Consider the following 22,088-nt stretch of genomic DNA (forward strand, 5'->3'; position numbering starts at 1 on the left):
TAAGTTAGATATGGCATATCATTTTCAAAAATAGGCTTACGAATGCCAAATTTTGCATTTTTCGTGGAGACGCCCTAACCATTCCAAGCTGTGCGGCAAATAAGTAGACACAGGACGTGTCGCAAACGTCATGAGACCTTGCGCCGACAACTACTAGAACTAGTGCGTGTCCATTCAATACGTTTCCGATTGTATGCAAGCTGTTATGATAATCGTCCTGTCACTTATATGTTAGTAGACTCAGACAGCCCCAGACGTGCAGCCGTAATTAGTCTGTTATTGTTGTGCGACAAATATCAATGAGGTGTTGTCCTTTGTTCTGCGATTTGATGTACTAAGGGAGAGGGCCTATGGGTTCGTGGAAAACCGAGTTTCATAGTAGAGCGATGTCCTTCATGCCAAAATATGCAGTGTTCCTAAATATTCGCGACGCCCAACCTGCATGCCAATGCCCGTTATACCCACAGACGGCGGAGTTTGCTTTACAAAGACTTTCTTGGAAGAGAGGGTCGTGCGACTCAATCCTACTGGATTTGACTGTGCAGCCTCAAATTGAGGCCCGAAATAAGATTCATTTTAAAAGTTTGATTGAAAAAACAAGGAGGTAGTCACAACACAATACTAGTAGTCTATAGAGAAAGGACCCCCGTGGCATCTATTTTGGGAGCCGCTGCAAGTCTGCGGTTAGCCTGATTTAATCGCCCTTCTCAGGCCCGTCGTACATTGCCGCGCGGAGGAGGCTACAAGCTCCGTATAGCGGAGTTTGCGTTACACAGACTAGTCTGTGGTAGGTTGTCTCACAAGACAACTGTGAGCTGTACATGCATGAAATTGTAAGAAGCTATGAATACCTTGAATGTTGGTTTGGTCGCTGTGGTCCTACTTCTAGATCCTCCCTGACAAGGATGACGAACCTGAAAAACGTTCATATAGAAATGAAGTGAAATAGTATTCAGGCATAGCTTGCAGGTTGGTAACAGTGTTACAGAAATCCAACGTTCAAAAGTTTTATGTGTCTTCTGAAAGTGTTCTTTCGTTTCCCGATAATCGTAACCAATAAAATCTAACACAATAATACCTTGAATGAATAAATAAAATATAAGACAATAAAGGGGTGCCGGAATTCTGCATACAACGAATCTCATTTACTCGTTATGTGCATAATTAGAATACCCGGGGCACGAAAATCTGTCAAGTTGACACCGATAATGTATTCAAAAATCTGTCATGAGAAAACTCAGAATTTTAGAATGAAGATTTTGTTCGTAGTTTGAAGTATAATTTGATTTGGAATAATACTAATACTAATACTAAGTAAAAATATTTTAAATCATGCCATTGAAATAACATTGATTTTATTCACACTGTTGCATGCGCAAATAGTTTAAAAACAGAGTTTTGAGAAGGCACAACCTTGCGTAGTGAGTCACATCCTGAATAACCTTTTGACCGCCTTATGTTCCGAAGGGAAGTCCCCGTGTTTATACGAAGTCCCAGGAAACCCAATTTAAATGGTAATCTCCAAGCAGATCCTATGGTGCAAAACTGGCAAGGAAGTATAGCCGGCCAAAGGGTGTGCATTTGCCAACCATTTGTGTTGGAACATGCATTTAATACAGGAACCATTCACATTGAGTTTCCTGGGATTTCGGAACATAGGGATTGAACCACTTCGTCAGGAAATAACTAGTTCAAACCCTATTTCTGTCCCCCTTGGACATTCAATGATCGGGAATGACACTATTGTGTTCATTATACATGAATTTTCCCACTGAATTATTCATCTATCAACTCACAATTTCTTTCGGATGGATGCCAGACTGTTTCCAGGGCCTACACAGGCCTGCTTCTTGGCTCCAGGGCCAACATGCCCCATAAGAAAATCTTAACCCCCTGCGGTAACCCCCCGCCGGTCTGGTATCGCCCGTCCATTAGACGAGGGCTGAAAAGCTCAGCGCGCGGGTAGTCAAGTGTGTCAACTCTCGGAGTGGGACAAACCATTTTCTCTGACATTTGTTTCTCGAAAAACCATAGCCTGGCATCCACCCTTATTATTGCGTATTAATTGCCCTCTTTGTGCTTAGATAAATACTGTTGGGGACAGGACACAACTCCGGAGCTATATAACACGGCTAGCCTGGATACCAGACCCTCACCCGATCTCAGTAATATCGTAATCTCCAGGCAGATCCTACGGTGGCATAATATAGTATCAAAACTGACTAGTGAGTTTAGCCTGCAAAAAGGGCGTGCATTTGCCACGCAGGTACACCCCTTGGCAGACTTAACTCCTTGGCCAGTTTTGATGCTACCTTACGTCATCGTATATATATCGAAATATCACACATCCAAATTAGGGTTTTCTCACTCCATCTTCTCGAATTATATTTCATTCACATTACAACGAAAATTAACAGTAAACAGCAAACGTACCTTTTTTGCCGGCCGTGAATATTTTGAACGAAGTCTTCAGCATTCCTGTGACATCCGATATTTTTTTCATAAATTTTGTCAAGTCTGGTTCAGTAGCCTTGATTTGAAACGCCCGTCTCCTGGTTGGAAGTAACGTTACATCGATCATGAGCGGCCCTTCTGGTGCTTGACGTTTTAGCATGGTGGCAAGGGGAACTTCAACTGGTAGAGTCAAGTAGAAAAGTATGACAGTACAACGGAAGATAAAACGCCAGGCAGACAGCAACAACTCCCAAAACATGTCCATTAGGTGAATGATGGTCCGTGTGAGATCGTAAACAGTGTAGAATGCCACGACAATGCGCTTATCTCCGGCTCCGTACAAGAAAAGTCCACGGGGTAGTCCTGTGTTCGGATAATCCGGCGGGTCATGATGGCCTCCTGAAGTGAAGTGTAGAACGACGCAGACGGTGGTACTGGGAGGAAAGTTGTAACGTTCACCCCGTTTGCAGTGACATATGTTCTTTAACTTAGCTTGATAAGAGCACTAGCAAACACAAATAGGTAGAACGACAGAGAATACATCGCGCGTGAATCAATCTAATGAATCTCGGGCTGTCAAAATCAACTCGCCTGCATGATGGGAAGGCGGTGAGTCACAACACATGACACATGACTCCGTGGCGCCGGCCGATTTCACGGAGCCTGGATGCCAGACCCCGCCCGCACACAATAATGTATATCGTGCACGGTAAATGAAGGGGCCTCTTGTAGAATACCATTTTGGTATTAGAGCCGAGGAACTAGTCTGTATAGGCCCCGGCCCTATCCGGCATCCAGGCTTGGCCAGCTTGCACGTAATTACCTGCTGATAGTAGCAAAAACTCGAAGGAAAACAATACATCCGCCGTAGCCTCTACCAGGCTTCGTGGTAGCCTGGTAGAGCCTGGTAGAGGCTAATTCGCCGAACATTTCATTATTTCCGTATTTTAACATGTGAAACAACACAGAGGCCCATTTATTAGCATTTGAACTTGGAGGTTTTCGAAATACTATCCGCCACTAGAGTTCTATCACCAAAATGAAAACAGTGCAGTGGATGTCACTTAACTTGAAGACAGTGGGAAAAAATCCGGACTTGATGTACAAAATGGAGGTAGTACTGTCCCACTCCTAACTGAGTCATCTCAGACAAGGACAAGAAATAGCAATGCCTTCAAGTAGCAAAGACGTCAAAAAACAACCGAAGCCTAATCTCTGCTTGGAGAGTATTCTTTGATGCAAGTTATCATGTCTGCCGCACAGGGCAGTTCTTTTTGGCTAGTTTTCCGCGAGTGAAGAGCGGAAATGTTTTTTTTTTTACAACAAAAGAACAAAAAGAACCGATAAAGGATTTATAGCCGTATAGAATGTCGCTGTAGTAATAACAGCTTCTCGGAAACTCGTGTATGGCGATCGCCCTCGTGTTAATTAGCCGTGTCTCCGCACAATGATATCACTAGCCGGTACACAAGGACCCGACGGACCGATGGGAGAGATAAGGCCATGACTCACTGCAAGCGGAGCTGCGTTTGCGGTCCACATATCCAGATGTGTGCTGCCTAGTGCTCGTCAATACATACCAGACAGTTTTCGTTCGAAGTTTCATACCCTTTGGTCAGAGTGCACCAACTTCGATGGCGAAGCCGCGCCTACACAACTGCACAGATCAACATTGGTGGTTTGAAGTTGAAGATGGCGAGGTTAACGCTAATATTGCTGGCATTGTCATTGACTATCGTATAGTTGTTGTGCAAGTAGACAAGTGGACCAAAGACGATACAGTCGCAATACAAGTAAGTAAGTTATGCGTTTTTAAGCTATTTTTTTTTTCAAATCGTGCTTCGTAATCACTTGTATGTATTTGTTGTAAGAATGTCTTTCTGTATGTGATGTAAAATTATTCTGTAGAAAAAGCCATCCTTACGATGGGTTCTATTACGTAGAGTTAGTTGGTGAACTCCAGTTAACCTCTGGAGTAGATATTGACGAAGTGTTATTTTCACAGGCTGGAAAACGCCATCATGACCAGGACGTGTACTTCGTCAAAGTCAAGAGATTCCTTGTGGAGGAGAACCTTTTCTGCCAGAAGTTTCGTGGATGTGTGACGGATGATCAGTTTCGTGACAAGTAATATGATCTGGACGCGTTTGGACCATTCAGCAAGATACACCTACGAAAAGGAAAAACACTGGAGCTCACGATCGTCGTGAAGGTGAGCTGCTATATATGAACCATTAAAGGCAACCTTAGCAATATTATGTAAGTCATGTTGTATTAAAACGCATTACATGCATTAAACGCATCTACATCAATATTTCGTAAATTGAGCTATTAAAGACGGCGCAGAATAGCCTGGGTACCATCCGTATTCTACCGGGGCTCCTTACACTCGCTACCCCTAAAAAATTAGCCTGGATATACCACACCCCAGCCCGATCTCAAAAATATTTGATTGGACATAAAGAACACTTAACAAAATGGAAAGCTCGACAAAACGCCTAAACACTCAAAAAACAGCCTGGATACCAGACCCAGGCCCGACTTCAGTATGAGGGTGTAGCTCGGGGCCGGCTGTCGAATTTCCGTGTGGGCATGTTGGCCCTAGAGCTCAGGAGTTGGGGTGTACAGTAATCCAGGCTAGTCAAAAACAGCTGGGGCCGAACATCTGCTCGAAGAATACTCAAGCGTAGCCATTTCTTGCCCTCCAAGCAGAGGTTAGGCTCCGACTGTTTTTTAAACGTTTTTTTAGTCGTTTTTATCGGGCTTTGGTATCTTCTTTGTCAAAACCTAACAACCCCAATAAAAACGACTACAAAAACAAAACAGCCGGAACCTAACCAGTACCTCTGCTTTGAGTGGCTTTGAGAGTAGCTATTTCTGGGATCGATGATCCTGCTGATATGGCTACACCACAGGCGTTCAAACAGAGGGTGCCATTCAGCCTGCCAGGCCAAAATCCGGACAGATAATTCACCCCGGTAAATTAACTCAGGCTACATCAGATGACCTACCCTAGCATAAAACAGCTGCCTTCCCTAGCCTTTCTTTGTTATCTGCTGCCACTGGCAAGGGACATAACTTTCGATCCGACATCTGCTGAGTGATTAAAATATTGTACCGTAGTTGAAAATGTAGAATCAAGGAAAAAGAGCATGATTAAACGCCATTCATCGCTCATCGGTCAGTTTGACTGTGCTTAGGAACATTGACCCCCTCACCCTTAGGGCACATTCAAACTTGTGCGGGGAAATAGTTGTTTTAAACTTTGATCCACCGTTGTGAATTAGAAGACTTGTTATCGGACAAAATACGTCGTACGCAAGCAAGACAAAAATAAAAAAAAGATGTATGTACGAGGGGCATTCAATAAGTAATGTCCCTGACCAATTTCCCATAGCAGGAGATTAATGAAACTTGGCACAGTTATTAGTCTTTCTCTTCGTAGGAACCACCCAGAGTTTTGCATTTCTCCCATCATTTGATGTAGCTCTGGACACCGTTCTTGTAGGACACCCCAGGTTGGTCCTCCGACAGATGCCTCATCAATGGCAGAAGAGGGACGACCAGGTCTGGGAGCTGTTTCCACAGACTTCCGACCTTGTTTGAATTCAGGATGCCAGCGTTTTACAAGGTCATATGATGGGGCATCATCACCATAAATTTTTTTCATTTCATCAAAAGTCCCCTTTGGTGTGCGTCCTTTCAAATACAAAAACAGGATCACTGCGCGACACTCAACTTGCTCCATTTCACACCTGGTCCATTTCACACCTGACTCAGTTCAAACACCAGTAAATCAGTAACCACAATTAGTTCAGAGCTGTTTTTTGCAACATAACCAATAGAGATATGACTCATTACACATGCAAAATTTCATCTAGATCAGACAACTGGAAGTGGGTCAGGGGTATTACTTATTGAATGCCCCTCGTATGTAGGAAGGGCGAAATTACCAAATTGTTTTACATCACTTTGTTTCTACTTTTGATGTGTCGTTTTCGTTAGGTTAGGGCGAGGTTGCTGTTTTCACATCGCCTGTCACTGTTCAAAGTGTGAAGCCTGCAAATTTACATAATGATTATCTACAAATCTGTGTCTAAATCACCGTGTATGTGTTACATTTGGAGAGATGAATGTAAAATACCCCCTTTGACTAGTAAGTTGGTTCCCACCAATATCCACGCATATTTGATAACCTTTGATGTTTAAGGGAAAAAGTTTTTTTTTTCAGTTTATAGAATATCACTTGTGATGCTTATGGAATTGGATACATAGTGCGTCGGGCTTGCAAGTAGTGGAGTGGTGAGAGATCAGTTTTGTGACTGCCCTTGAGAAAACGCAAGATGTGCAAAGCTATTGACCCTAAGGCAGGGTTGTAGCCAGCCTGAAATCATTTTCAGTCCCCTTGATTTTGAATGGGAATCCTATCGAGCACCGAAGGCATGGCGTGACGTTGCGCGTCATTTCAAGGGGGTCTGGGTCCCAGAAAATTTTTAAATCAAGACCTTCTGAAACACTATTTCCTTAATTTTGAGGTGCAAATTTTGCTTGTAGACTAAGCTGTTCAATGGCATCTGTTTTGGTGAAGAAGAACACATGGGTTTGAGTTTTTTTATATCTTTACAAATCAATTTTTGTTTGTCCCAGGGGACGGAATGGGGAAAACTTTTTTCAGTCCCCAGCTGCAAAATTCCTTCAAAGGACTGAAGGACAGGTGCTGGCTACAACCCTGCCCTAAGGTCATCCCCCTGATAGCCACAAGTGGTCCTGGTCCTCACCCCTGTCGTGTAGATCTTATCTACGTATCTATGTATAAAGAGGCTGCGTGGTTAATACAGGACGCGGTTTTATCCGTCATACCGGATAATGCTAATAATAATATTGCCATCCAGGTGATAGGGAAATATGGGCACTAAAGTATAAGAAGTTGACAGAAGGCCAACGTAAAATGGCGGTGCCAAAAGAGGTTTTGTGACCGATGTCGGACAAAATTTCACAATAAAGGCCAGTAAGGGTAGGGTCGCTAAGCTAACGAAAGCGGTAGAGTGACATTTAGGAAGGTACACAAAATGTTTGAAGCCTTGCGACCCCTTGAATACAGAAATTTGACCATTCTTTTATCTAAAAAGGCTACTTTTGTACATGGGCAAATTACTAAAGAATGACCCACAATTAATTATGGAAACGTGTTCGCCGGCAGTTGTGATGACGTTTGTACACAATCTACTCAAAAAGTAATCCTAAAACATTTCCTATTCCCATGGTCGAACCATAGTGAGAAGTACACTGGTGGGGAAGCGCAATGCTTTATGGTTAACTAGGCTTGTTACAAGATGGCCGCCATCCAAGATGGCGGCTCTTGGTGGAAACCCGAAGTGGGTGCAAGAAAACAGACCACTGCTCACCGGGATGGTCATGGATGACTACGCACAAGGTACGTATAGGCGGGAGATACGTGTGTCCTTTATCTTTCATGACATTGATACTTCTATGAGGAGCCGATTGCCCAATTTCTACCGAATATACCCTATGAGACAGAAGGTTGGAGCCTCTGGCGACATCAATCTCGACTTGACAAAGTACGTTACCTCCAAATCGCATTTAAACTCGTTTTGTCAATACTACTACATGGACCCCTAGCACACGAAAAAATTGAGAGTAATCGATGCAGCAGATCTCGAAAAATTCAATGCACAATGTATTTGCCCCCCTCCCACCCTCTGCAGCCAAGGAGACAAAGTGTGTCAACTTCAAGGACTGGGAGAAATTAAAAAAAATCAATCAATTTTCTGGAACGTAATTTAGATCATGACTACATAAATCACACCAACATACTTCAATATATCAGAGAGATCCATTCATTTGATCCTGAAATACAGACTGCCAAAGTTGCTTGGATTTTGCCCAGCAATATTGTTTACACTGTGTCATCTTCATGGACTGGGAGAAATTAAAAAAAAATCCATTTATCTTTTTCAAAGTAATTTACATGATGAGTACTTAAATCACTCTAACATATTCTAGAATATTGAAGAGATCCATTCAGTTGATCATGAAATACAGACTGCCAAAGTTGCTTGAATTTTGCTCAGCAATATTGTTTACACTGTGTCATCTTTATGGACTGGGAGAAATTTTAAAAAATCATCTAATCTTTTTCAAAGTAATTTAGATCATGAGTACGTAAATCACTCTAACATATTTTAGAATATTGAAGAGATCCATTCATTTGATCATGAAATACAGACTGCCAAAGTTGCATGAATTTTGCTTAGCAATATTGTTTACACTGTGTGAACTTCAAGGACTGGGATAAATTCAAAGAAATCAATTAATCCTCTTCAAAATATTTGAGATCATGCCTATATAAACTACTCTAACATATTCTGGAATATTGGAGAGATTTGATTATTTTATCCTGAAATACAGACTGCCAAAGTTGCATGAATTTTGCTTAGCAATATTGTTTACACTGTGTGACCTTCAAGGACTGGGAGAAATTAAAAAAATGCATTGATTTTTTAAAAAAGTATATTGAAACATGACTACATATATCATTCTACCAGACTCCAGGATATTGGAGAGATCCACTCATTTGATCTGTAAATATTGACAGTCAAAGTTTGTAGACTTTTGGTCAGCCATATTGTTAATACTTAGTGAAGTTTAATGACTGAGATAACTTCAAAGAAATCAATTAACTATTTTCAAAGTAATTAAAAACATGACTGTATATATCACTTTAATATGCCCCTGGATATTGGAGACATCCACTCATTTGATTTAGTATTATAGACAGTCAGAGTTTCTTGAATTTTGGTCAGCCATATTGTTTACACTGTATACAGTTTAAGGACTGGGATAAATTCAATGAAATCAATTGATTCTTTTCAAAGTAATTGAAAACATAACTGCATATATCACTCTAACATATGCCTACATATTGGAGAGATCCACTCATTTGATTTGATATCATAGACAGTCAAAGTTTCCTGAATTGTGGTCAGCCATATTGTTTACACTATATGCAGTCTAACTGTAATGACTGGGATAGATTCAAACAAATCAATTGATTTGTTTCAAAGTTATTTAAAACATAACTTCACATATTACTCTAACATATGCCTGTATATTGGAGAGATCCACTCATTTGTTTTAGTATTTTATAGACAATCAAACCTTCATGAATTTGGGCCAGCAGCCATATTGTTTGCACTTTGTGAAGTACACTGTGTGTAGGATGAATTTAAAAAAAAGTAAGCTGTGTAATTTAAGTGAATGAAAACAAGAATGCATACTAGTATATATTACATCAACATATCCTGAAAAGTACAGAGATGCTGAATTTTGATCCAGAAATGAAATATTGACTTGCTTGTCTTTAGTTTTGTTTTCTTCAGTTGTATTGTTCAAAGTGTCTTAACTTCAAGCACTGGGATAAGCTTAACATGTTCATAATGTTACCTATATCTGCATCAAACTTTGATAAGTGTAAGATACTTAGATTACAGTTCTTACAGCAGTATATATATATATATGTGTGTACAATGCTTTATCATGCCAAACCCCCCTCCCCCATTTTCCAAGAATGGTAAAGAAATGTTTCTAATCCATGGCTGTTTGGATCTTGTAAACATGTTTCACCTCATAATAGAGCTTCATTGCTCCTAATAACTATGACTCAGGATTCAAATTTTTGAATATGAACATAACAAAAACAACAAATGTATACAAATCATTCAAGGGTATGCACAGAAATGTTATTGTCCATGTTAGTTTGATGTTATGCAATCAGATTTTTTTTACATTATTTGAGTAGTATAGATAACTTTGTTGAAAGACAATGAACAGAAAGAAAAGAAGCACTTACAATCACAATCCTCTCTCTCTTTATTTTCCAGTTGAAGGACAGAAAATTATTGGTTTGATCTGAACCAGGACTGTGGAGTTCAATACAGCCTTACATCAGATTCTCTCACCAACCCTGTTATGATTCAGACCTAGAATACTCACTGAATGAAAACATCCATACATACATATTTTATAGCTGCTGTGTATTTAAGTTGTGTGTTTACTATTTGCATTGGTGATGATTTGTAATTTATTTTTATGATTTGTTATACCTCTTTTCCAACTTTACCCTACTGTCTTTGATTGAAAGGAGGCTTGATAAAGACAGTGTATTGTTGTGCATTGTAATGCTCAATGTTATGAACCAATGATGTCTTACCTGAAAGTGTAACTTGAAAAATATATATAGTATATCTGTATTAGCTTGAAATAGTAGAATTGACATTAGTATAGGACTGAAACAAATGTACTTTATCTATTGTGTGTCCATTGTTTTCTTTTCCCTTGGCATGGAAGAATACCCTAGCCTGTGTGCTATCCTAGTTAGATTACCAAGGCTCCTATACCTCTCCCCCATACATAGGGAATTGTAGGGGCCTTAGCAAACAAGGATTGTGCAGCATATTACCCTGTGGTATCTTTATATCTTAGACAACTTTGTGTAATATCTGATGCATTGTGATCAGTATCACTATAATAGGAACTACTGGTTTGATATTACATTTCATCACCTTATGTTAGGTCTATTGTATGTTACCACTTTTTGTATATTTCTTTTGACACACATTAAAACATATTTTCTGATGCACACTAAATGATATTGTTTAATGTACAAATGGTAAGATAAACCTGGCAAGTCTGTTACCAACTACATGTGTTACATCAAATTCAATATCAGTAGTACAAATGAATGAATCCACAGTATTCTATAAAGAGATATCTATGAAATATAATATTGGGAAAATAATATGAATAAAAGTTTTAAACATAGAATTTATACTTTAAACACTACACGAAAGCTCTTATTTCCGGGTGTTTCAAGGAACTTACACACCTGTGAAATTTTCTGTGTCCTGGCTGTGTACATGACTTTCCTGGTTTGGCGTGTAATGTCCTTGACATTTTCTTACATACCTGGACTCGCGATTGTACCGGAATTTCTAGGACCCTTACACCAGACGTGTGGGGGAAATAGGCAGACAAAAGCCTGAAAGCGCCTAATCTCCAAGCAGAACTTGGCTCGCGGGGAACGTTTTTTTACTGTTTTCCGGTCACTACTACCCCCGCAACCCAACGTATGTCTGGGAAATAAATAAGCAATACGGTTTACATTTTGCATAAAAACTTTTTTGTACAAAAATCGATTTCAGCCTCCTTCGTGTGAGCAATGACGTTTTATCACGAAAAAAACTCCTTGGTGTGAGAAAGAAGGAAGCATAACATCATTGTATGGACTTGAATGTCGAGTGCTGGGACATTTGCATACCTGACACATACTACTAAATACCCTTTGTTTGAACGAACAATAGACCTCTGTCGTCGCGAGCCCAAGCCGGGAAATACTGGCCTCCGTCGCAGACTTGTGACAAGCGGGGTTGGCTTCTATCTTACTTACAGGGTTCGCTTTTTATCTTATGGGGGAGGGCTTATGACGGAAAAGGAAGTTTGGAAAGACCCTTCCTCAGCCGAAACTCCCTTTCCCGGCAAATCATGAATCACCCCCCCCCCCCCCCCATCAGACCCGTGCTATTCTCTACCGGTCTGGACCTCCACGGGGCCGTGCAAATACTAAGGATAGGATGACTATTTGACCGGTAGAACGAGTCTACGACAAGATATGGCCCTTCTGCACTAAATTACTACCAGAATTGTGACAAATAACCGAAGTTGTAATACTAACAGTGCGAAATTTTCCACCCGGTGTCTTATGAGTCTTTTTTTATGGTACAATTACAAATACACATTTATGGCTCAACAAAACAAGACAAATCATACAAATGGACATACTACAGACTTTAATGAAATTGATTACAAAACAAGTAATTAAAAAGTACAACTTATACAGTACTACCATGTGTTATAACTGCAGATACGGTTTACATGCGTAGAAGTCGTGATTCCTCTCTAAGATTACACGTACTAGTTTGCTGTATAATGAATAACGTCAAGAAATGTTCGTATAACTGATCGATTTTCTGTAGATGGATGTGAGGTGTCGGAGTTGACCGCCATTAGGTATCAATTCTCTTGCAATTGAATGTTGTCGACATCGCAGAAACCATGTCGTTGTGTCCATAGTAGAGCTGACGGGCTTCTAATCACCGGTGTGCAGATGACCGCACCTCGGATAAAAGGAAAATTGTCAGCAGTAAGATGAACATGGAATAAGTGCATGATCACAAACACACGATGAAACTATATACGGAATGTGAGTTTAACTACAAAAACAGGTCAAGCATGATTCAATACATCCGTTCTGTTAAACCAAGTCCTTGGTTAAACCCAAAATGAAACGTCAATGCGTCTATCGTAAAAGGATAAATAGGGACATGAAATAATGGGAGCCTGGAATTATTGGTGAACACAAGGACATAAGAGGGAAGCTAATATATCTATACATACATACTACAAAAACAGGTCAAGCATGATTCAATACATCCATTCTGTTAAACCCAAAATGAAACGTCAATGCGTCTATCGTGAAAGGATAAATAGGGACATGAAATAATGGGAGCCTGGAATTATTGGTGAACACAAGGACATAAGAAGGAAGCTAATATATCTATACATACATAGATATAAGAAACCAAAGAACTTAGACATCATTGAAATTTCAAACCAAGAGAATTTTTTTCTAACTCACTTAACAGACACACGCTATCTAATCTGCATATAAAGGGGGAAGTGTAAACAACGCATCTAAATAGCCGACAAGACAATTAATGCTATGACCACATAGCTATCCTATACAATCATTTAGAATACAGATATTCAGTCGGTAAGCTTTTAGAATGGGAAAATCAAGACCATAAGACTGAAAGTTTAAACAAAATAACTTTCCATTCATCATGAACGCAAGTTAAAGACGTAATGAAGCCATGTCACGAAAAGGTTGATGGATCAGTCCGCTACAGCACACAGCGGCACTATTACAGAAACTCTCTCTTTCATGCGATCAAACTGTACGGCCGCTGTGGTAGCAACACATCTACCCGCAATACGCTCCACTGGTATGAAGGAAGCGGGGGACTCAGGCTCAAAATCTAAACCCCACACCTGGACCGGACTTCCGCGACCATAGAACCACCTTTCGGGGTGGTGTTCATACCAAGTTACCCTGGCCACTGCGTGCGAACACCTTCGCCCGTTCCCTAACAGGATGTGGACCAGGATAACTTCCCTCAAGACAGCAGGGCGTTCTTCTGCATGTGAGTCAATAGTCGGTTGGTCCGATCCAGGGTTATTGCAACACCATCTTGCATGTACACATGCAGACCTTTCAGACCTACACGAGTCTACAGACAAGGTCACGCCATTACATCTAACTCTGGTACAGGACATGGCAAACAGATCTAGCCGTGAAATAGCTACCCCTGGGTACATCGCTCGGTACATAGTTAACAACATAGAGCGGACAGCCTCACTGATAACTACCTTACGAAAAGGAGACAATGGCTCCACAACAGAACTGTTATCTAGCACCACAACATCTGCCATCAAGGGAAGGGCATGTCCAACTGACGTACTAGATAGCTTCCCGTCCGTAAGAACGCTCTTAAAGGCGTCTCCATACCCGCCGGGCCAGGACATCATACTAAGCTGCTTGGACTGCTGAAACTTCCTCATGATTTGAACCTCGATATTCCTGTTGTTATGCTGATACTTGCCCAACATTCCATAATACCTTTCGAATGAAAAACACCAAAAAGCGTACACAGGCCCGTAGTCTTCAATACACTCCTTCAAATGCAAGTGCAGATGCATGTTTGGTGTGCAGTATTGTGGCCCACAGAACTCCTCAAACATAGCTAAAAACCTTTGCAGATGATGGTCCGCCTTCCTTAAGTTATCGTAAGAGATTGCCCGAGAACATAACAAACGACAAGCCTGTACAAACTCATACCACATATCATACTGACGGCTATCTATCAGTCCTTTCAAACAGAACAAAGAATAGATACAAGTCCAGTTCTTCCACTGATCAGCAGTGAAGCCGCTAAATCCCGACGCTATTTTCCTAGGAATTCTGCCTACGTCATGAGGAACTTTCATACTGTCGATCCTACTTTGAATGACATCGAAAGCTTTCTTGTTCAGCACACCCAATTCCATCCAGACCTTGAAGACATGTTTGGAAGTACCAAGCAGAAGATTGTGCATCGGGTCCACGACCACGTATTTTACGGCGTTCCAATAAGAAAGACGGAAAAGTTCCGACCACCTTGCTCCATACTGACCCTCAACCCTTTTCCTATCTGCCTTTGTCTTAGCTCTTCTGGCCATCTTAGCAAACCGGACGTGTTCAGAAGAATCGCGAGGGGGCCATAATGTCCTGTCAAATCCTGAATAATCAGCCTTCGTGCGAAACCGTGACCTCGTAAAGGTCCTCAGACATTTACTACACCCTCTCAAAGCCCCATGACCAACGAAACCTCCACACTTACGGGCAGCCGGGATGTCAGAGGACAGACAGATAAGGGCAGCTCGATACAGTTGGGCCTCGAGAATGGAGTTATCTGACAAGAGAACACCTTTCCACAGATCCTGTAATTCTTCCACTAGAGGCTCCAAGAAGGAATTTATGTCTATCTTAGGCTCCTTTGGACCAGGGATCAAGCCAACAACAATCATGTTCTCCTCTTTGAATCTCTCCTCACGGGGCAGGTTCAACACCACAAGATACAAGACCCCTACCGAATACTCACTATGCTTGTAGGGCTGGTACCAATCACAGTTAAGCATCAGGGCTAAGTTATTGGGTTCTGCCAGGAAGGGTGATTCATTTACATACTGAAACTCTCTCCACACCTGCCCATCATACACATCCATCATTTCAGTGTCGGGGACATTTCTATCTCTCCAATGTTCGCACTTATCGTTAAAACCAGGCCTACTTACAAGGTCTTGAAGCGATTCTTTTACACTCTTATAACAATACGTGCTCTTTGGATACAGATATTCGTCACCCTTTACAGACTTTACTTTTCTCATCAAAACAGTACCACATTTACGACGCAACTCAGACCGCCTATGAGGATGGCTATAGAATGGGACAAACTCGCACTTCCTAGACACCTTGCGACCATTCGCCTTGGTGTAGAATGCCTCTTCCATAGTATACCTAGTCTTACACTTGGGGCATACCACAAACTTAACGAAATCATTTCGGTCAAGTCGTATGGTTTACGTCTCACGTACAGTCCTATCCTTAGCCGTATCTACAATGTCTTGAGTGTGTGTGAAGTGTGTGTTTATAACCCCTCTTTACAGAATTTTTTTTCGTTCACATTAAAAAGGCTTGCTGAAACACCGCAAACTGTATTGTTTTGCGAAGATTTAAGCGTCTGTTTTCTCTTTGTTTGTTTAGTAGGGATAGTTCACACATTTGCCCAACCCGGCAAACAAAACAGACGCATGTAACAAGGTCTACTTTCAATGCAAATGATGTTCACAATACACACATACCATTGACCATATGCTAACACAATTGCAATTATTTTTCTTTTCAGGAGATGGTGAGACGTTTGCACAACTCAAATGAAGATGACAAGAAGTATGAGGGGAAGGAAGGGTAAGTTAAAACAATTATATCATACAGTGTATATGCATACTAGTATATGTCTTGTCCAAACTAGATGGTCAACATGCACGTACGACAGACAACTTTGGACAAAGGAAAATAATAATTGATGATTGTGTATCTGTTTATGTAACGCAGAAAAAATCATCGATACAAAAAAAACTTCAGAAAATGTAACAGTTTTAATCGCTTTTTTCAGACTCAACTCACCCCACAATTTAGCAGTGACGACCTTTCTTGTGAAAGAAATTGCTGCCATCGGCGAGCATCCGTCAGACATGATCCGAGGTGAGTAACTGTGCTTCAAGTTCAAGCTGTCCCTTTTGCAAATTTAAATGTTCTACACATAGGTTATACTCTCTATGTAACTTCTGTGTGGCATTTTTATGTTTTTTCCACGATGATTCCCAAACTATTGGTATATGTGATGTTTGAAAATCGACAATTATGGTAACTTAGAATTACATTTAATACAGTTGGGTTTATACAAGCTAAACATTTTATACCCTTTTTTCCAGCCGCGTGTGTTGGTTACTACGAGACCATTCGTCGGAACTACACACTCAGCCTGCCAGAAAACAAAGAAAAGAAGGAAAAAGAAAAGAAAGAGAAGCGCCTTCGGTCCCGGAGAAAGAGGGTGAGTCTACCACACAAACGTGTTTGTCTGCCTACAAAGGACCAATCCATTGACACCTTGACATTGTTTTTAGAAGAGAGGAACATGTTTTGTTTGATTAGTTTTTCAAATTTGTGCTTGCATGCGAAATAATGCCAAATCATGCACAAACGAGAACAAGTTGACCTCATAAACCCGCCTTTACTTCATGATCTAGACGAAATCGTCCCTGTCAATTTTTATCTTTCAGCAAAACATATTGAATCTATTAAAATATAATATTGTATAGTCCGATTTAGTCGTTTAGCTGTAATGATAGTTTAAACTAATAATGATTTCTTTTTACGTCACATATGCTTTCTAAATTCCTTGGATGCGCTGACGTATTTCCACTTTTCTATGTTTTACACTAGTTGCTGGACGTGAGAAGCGAAGTCGTCCAGACTGAGGAAGAGGAGGGGATCTGGGCAGGAGTAACCCAGGAACTCATGTCGGACGAGGAGGATAGCAGTTCGAACGGGATGGCCGTGTGGCTGGTGAAGCCCCCTGTCTTCAGAAGCCAACAGCTTTCCGACCTTTGCAGCGCACTGCAGACCAGGCTGGAGGCTGACCCCAAGTACCTGGCCGCCAACCGCAAACCGAGACTGAGGGTGGAAGGCACACAGAGTGACAGGGACCTCCCTCGAGTCTACGACCCCGACCGGGCCGCTGTGCACTTCACCCCCGGAAGCGCTCCCCGCCCAGCAGTCCGGCCCTGTCTGACAACCATCTCCGCCAACAACAACAACCGGTCCTCAACCTCCAACCGCACCCCGCCGCCCCGCCGACCGACAGGAAGAAGCTTAGCCTTCCAGAGCGAAGACTCTCCTTCACGGGCTCTTGAAGGATACAATGTAGCTAGCTTTGTTGATGAAGATTTTCTTTCGGACATGGATGACAATTCGTTGACCCCATTGTAGTTTAACGTGGCCAGCATGACTTGTTTTTTTAGCTTACCCTTTGTATCCTTTTAATTACTTAACAACTTCTACTTATTTCGAAATTTATCTTTCAACATTTGTACAGTAGTAAAGAAAACATTACTTGTACAGTGCAAAGTTAGTCTGTATGTTAATCGTTTGCCTTGTATATCCATCGTATTCTAGTGTCCTTTCTTGCTATGTGTTACTGTTAGGACGATAGTTAAACATGTAGGCGCCATTTACGTTTTGCTTGTACGGAAGACTATTTACACTTTGAGTTTATTCCAGGGTAATTCCATTCCCGAGTGTACGCTACGACATTCAATTGACGATTTCTATGTTAACTTTAGAGCTATCCTCTTTATTGAGTTTAAGCAAGAACGTTACAACATCCTTGGGTTAAGTAAGGGCAAATATGTTATGTTAAGGTAATCTGTTTTTTTCTTTAGCACATAGTTACAGCCAGTATTGATTTTCCGTTTCAGTGGTACTGTAATTTTCGTGGATTTGTAAATGGCGATTCTATACGGTACGAATAAAATGTTAAATGTAAGAAGTAAACCACGTCTCTTCATGAATGAAATGTGCTGCTTATTCTATCTATCTATATCTATATCTATATCTATATATATATATATATATATATATATGCCTCATTAGTAAGATACAGAAGGGTATAAAGTAGAAGCTGGGATTCCAGAGGCAGGGAAGAGCGTATGGAGGTGGATATGGAATGCAGTGAGGGGGGGGGGCGAGGGGTGGGGGGCGGTTAGTCAGCGCTGTACCGCGCACGCGCACTACGTACGGCAGGAACCGTGGGGATAATTGGATAATTAGGTGATAATTACGCTAAATTATGCATATTTTCAGCGCTACACGGAGCGACACACGGTGTGTTTCCTGCCGAGTACATTCATTTCAAGGGCATCTGTAAGGGTATTTCATGCCCTTTACACGTCCTGTACACAACATTGGTTCGTTTCCGCGTGTTTCTAGGGCATGTAAAGGACTGGACACAGAACGCGGGCAGGACTGAAACGCCTGTTTTTTAAAGGAAATGCAATATTTCCGGGGATGTGTAGGGCAATTTCCGACCTGGAAACAAGGCTTTTCATGTAGTGAAACAAGAAGATACTCTATGTCATGTCACCTTTTTATCATAATAAACTGTATGCAGGCCACACCAGTTTTTCCCTCTTCACTATTTTTCTGATAAACCTCTGGCCTTAATGTTACATCAAAATTATTATCATGTGCTTAAAATTTATTGTCTTCATTTGCATTCAATTTTTTTTTCATGTACAGTCTTAGAAAAGTTTGTGCTGAAAATTTTGATGTTTTCATATTAACGTTATTCATAATATCAGATGATTTTCACAGTGGAATTATTTCACAGGAAATCTGTTTTTTCCCATTTACTCCATTGTTTTTCTGGGACGAATTTGGAAAGTGACCTTATCATATTTCGACATTGTTTGGCTCAATACTGATCAGGAAAGCACCCAACACAATGCCCCTACATTACGATGCGTCAGTATAGAACAAACTGCAGGAAGTAGAAATTTCAATGTTGCCGCCACAAGTTTGTACCCATCATCCCTTGCGCCTGAAACAAGCCTCGATTTCGTGGATGCCGGCGTTTCCATGGCCTGGTCGAACTCACGTCGTCCCTTACCAGCGCAAAATTAGAATAGAAGGGTCCTCAGAGGAATTCAAGAACTCGTTTGCTACAAGGTTCCCCCTTTAAAAAGCTTCAAGTAGTGGTAAATTTGACCAAACAAATTTGATTCAAGGTAAATAATTTATTCTCTGAGGAACTATAACATTCGCTTCTGGAGTGGAAATCTTAGACTCCCTGCATGGGAAGTTTGCGACAGGCTTTAAAGTCTGTGCGCGGCGGCCCTATCAGACAATATGTAAATCGCTGAATGCATCATAACACAAACATAATTGAAAGCTAATTTCTCATTGCTTGTCCAAAAATAAACCGGGTAAAATACAGCTAGCGCTCCCAAAAAATCGAGCATGTGGTACAAATATATTAATGGCGTTGCACTGAACTAATTGAGGGATTTGCCAAGTGTTTGGGGATCACATGCGGTGCCGAGGTCAACATATCTGTTTCCGGGGTCACCATGCTTGCCGAGACCTTTCCGCATTCTTGTGACAAACATGTGGCATTTTGTGCGCTCGTACGTAAAAGCCATTGGTGTGAAATGAAGTATTTACTCTCATTACCAAACGAAGAAACAGATCGTCAACGTTGACGTGACTTGGAATGCAACGAGCGGCGTAGACAAACGCTAAGTTACAGCGGGACGTCAGCCCTGCGTACCAGAGGGAAGCTAAAGTTTGTTGACACAAAATTCTTCCTTCTGTTTTTTCAAAATCGTTCAAACAAGTCAAAGAGAGACAGAGGTATTTGTATGCCGAAGTTACGTTACCCTATTTAGAATGGAACAATATGGAACGTTATATTTATAACAACATTTTTCTGTTTTTACCGGCTGAGATTCATGGTGTAAATTGTGCATGGACGATGTAACGTTAAAGTAAACTCCCAAACGGAAAATCCCCAAACACCACCACTCTCATTTATCATTAATCAAAACGCAAAAGTTTTCAGACAACTGAAACTGTTACAATACGATGTCGAACTAGTATTTACGCCCGAAGCTGCGGCACGTTCCGTTACAATATAAAATAGAGATCCCCATAAAAACGACTAAAGAAACGTTTACAAAATGAGCCTAACCTCTGCTTAGAGAGTAGGGAAGTGCGGAAACCTTGGTGTTGGTGCGTGCCGTCACGCCTGTCATGCCAGAACGATAGACAGCGCTAATTTCCAAGCCGATCTTATGGTGGCTTCAGATAGTATCACAAGCTTGGGGAAGAAGTTTAGTCAGAAGAGGAGTTTAATTGGCCACGTACCGCGAAGTTCAAGTTCTGTCTACATTTTATATGCCGATTTCTGTCCGTCTAAAGTGACAAGCGCAAGCGTGGGTAAGATTTAGTCTCCAAGCAGACCCTACGGTGCCTAAAGAGATAGTATCAAAGCTGGCAAATGAGTATAACCGGCCAAAGGGAGTCAAACGGGCACTTGTTGCCTCTATACTAAGTCCCTTGCCAGCTTTTATTCTATTTCTAAGGCACCGTAGAGTCTGCATGGAGACTAGGTAAGATTGGGGACGGAGTTTAGCTGGTAGAGGAGTTTCATTGGCCACCGCGAAGAATCCAAGGCAATACGATCGGTAAAGATTCCAAGTTGCAAACAAGTAAACCTGACACAGGAAGTGTTTAGTTAAGCACAGTTTTTATTGAGAAATATACATATACATAACAACTAGACAATATAAAGCGTTATTTGTGCACAACTCACCTAGTACCTATTGACCTAGTCGATACGTTGTCTTCGTCCATTTCAGTGATCTCTGGGCAAAGCCCCCGCTGTGAACTGGCGCGGCTCGCCGCGTTTGTCCCAGATTCTGGTTCGGAAAGGTTGTAAAACCATCATCCCAGTCAGTTTTCACGTAGGAGTAACCCGTAGCAGATAATGAATGAATGACCTTTATTGCCATGATGATGGATGATGATGATGGCCTTTATTGTACATTTGTGCTCAAACAAGCTAAGTACAGGTCGTAGCGCTAGTGATAAGGTACAATTTTGACAAAAAAAGGTATCTTATCATCTCTACATATGCTAATACATTTAAGTATGTACAAGGTCAACTTCTTCTCGCTTCTTTAAACAGTTATAAACATAAGGACAAATGGAATCAATAATATATGGTTCATAATTGACGATAATTTCCTTGGCTGTACTGAAGTGCGGACCCCGTGGTGTTGGCGCGTGCCGTCACGCCCCCCTCATTACTGACTGAGCACGCATTGAAAACGGCTCACTTTCACCAAGTACTTCACTTCACTTACTGCGCACTAATTCATGGGATCATTGTCTCCGCATCAGAATCATAAACAATCACTCTAGTGCCTAAAGACAACCTAAGCATTGTCAGTGAATTAAAACTGGATAATGTTTTTACGTGATATTGGCATTTATTTCACCATATTAGCACATTTAACGTCTAGGGGATTGTGATTATGTATTCATAACAATAATGGTCCCGATGTCTCAGCGCCCACGTTCCTCAACAGATCGTTGTTGTGCCGAAATTCAGCCGCTCAGTTTCACAAATTCATTGTCAGTTACAAAAGATGCATTTTTTTCCTTCAATTTTCAGAACAACGCCCATTCCAGACAAGGAGCTGGTGATTCGACTCTTCATGGCGAGGAGACATGTGACTGCGGAGGCGCTTGCAACTGTCACGGCTTCCACGTCAAACAAAGAGGAGAACTGTGATCTTCCAGTGGGTCGCATCAAAGATGCCATTTGTTCAAAACG

General features: G+C 41.3%; 3 protein-coding genes and 1 long non-coding RNA gene across 4 annotated transcripts in view; 2 read left to right on the plus strand and 2 right to left on the minus strand.

Moving 5' to 3' along the window:
* LOC118416661 overlaps window positions 1–1,950 on the minus strand; it is a 5,276-nt gene extending 3,326 nt beyond the window's left edge. Inside the window, exons 1-2 of the mRNA XM_035821838.1 lie at window positions 1,797–1,950; window positions 852–914 (exon numbers count right to left, since the gene is read on the minus strand). Of these exons, the coding sequence (XP_035677731.1) occupies window positions 852–914; window positions 1,797–1,876 (143 nt within the window). The 5' untranslated portion in view covers window positions 1,877–1,950. The remainder of the gene's footprint in view (window positions 1–851; window positions 915–1,796) is intronic.
* The window catches only part of LOC118416653 (mucin-5AC-like), a 151,842-nt gene that overhangs the window by 119,250 nt on the left and 10,504 nt on the right, over window positions 1–22,088 (minus strand). The window lies entirely within an intron of this gene.
* LOC118416668 lies at window positions 3,704–22,066 on the plus strand. Its single transcript, XR_004831242.1, has 3 exons — window positions 3,704–4,247; window positions 4,460–4,666; window positions 21,927–22,066. It is a non-coding gene; the product is annotated as an uncharacterized LOC118416668 (long non-coding RNA).
* On the plus strand, window positions 15,779–18,022 carry LOC118416652 (uncharacterized protein C14orf93-like). Its single transcript, XM_035821824.1, has 4 exons — window positions 15,779–16,096; window positions 16,305–16,393; window positions 16,624–16,742; window positions 17,135–18,022. The coding sequence occupies exons 1-4, from the start codon at window positions 16,038–16,040 to the stop codon at window positions 17,678–17,680; spliced, it is 813 nt and encodes a 270-aa protein (XP_035677717.1). The 5' UTR covers window positions 15,779–16,037; the 3' UTR covers window positions 17,681–18,022.

Source organism: Branchiostoma floridae, chromosome 5 (genome assembly GCF_000003815.2).
Source record: "Branchiostoma floridae strain S238N-H82 chromosome 5, Bfl_VNyyK, whole genome shotgun sequence".
NCBI lineage: Eukaryota > Metazoa > Chordata > Leptocardii > Amphioxiformes > Branchiostomatidae > Branchiostoma > Branchiostoma floridae.

Bases quoted from the DNA above. Each gene is read 5' to 3' on its own strand.
- LOC118416652 (XM_035821824.1), top strand. From the start codon at position 16,038: ATGGTGAGACGTTTGCACAACTCAAATGAAGATGACAAGAAGTATGAG. The intron at 16,097-16,304 runs GTAAGTTAAAAC...CGCTTTTTTCAG, and splicing joins AAGTATGAGGGGAAGGAAGG to ACTCAACTCACCCCACAATT. The intron at 16,394-16,623 runs GTGAGTAACTGT...CCTTTTTTCCAG, and splicing joins TCCGTCAGACATGATCCGAG to CCGCGTGTGTTGGTTACTAC.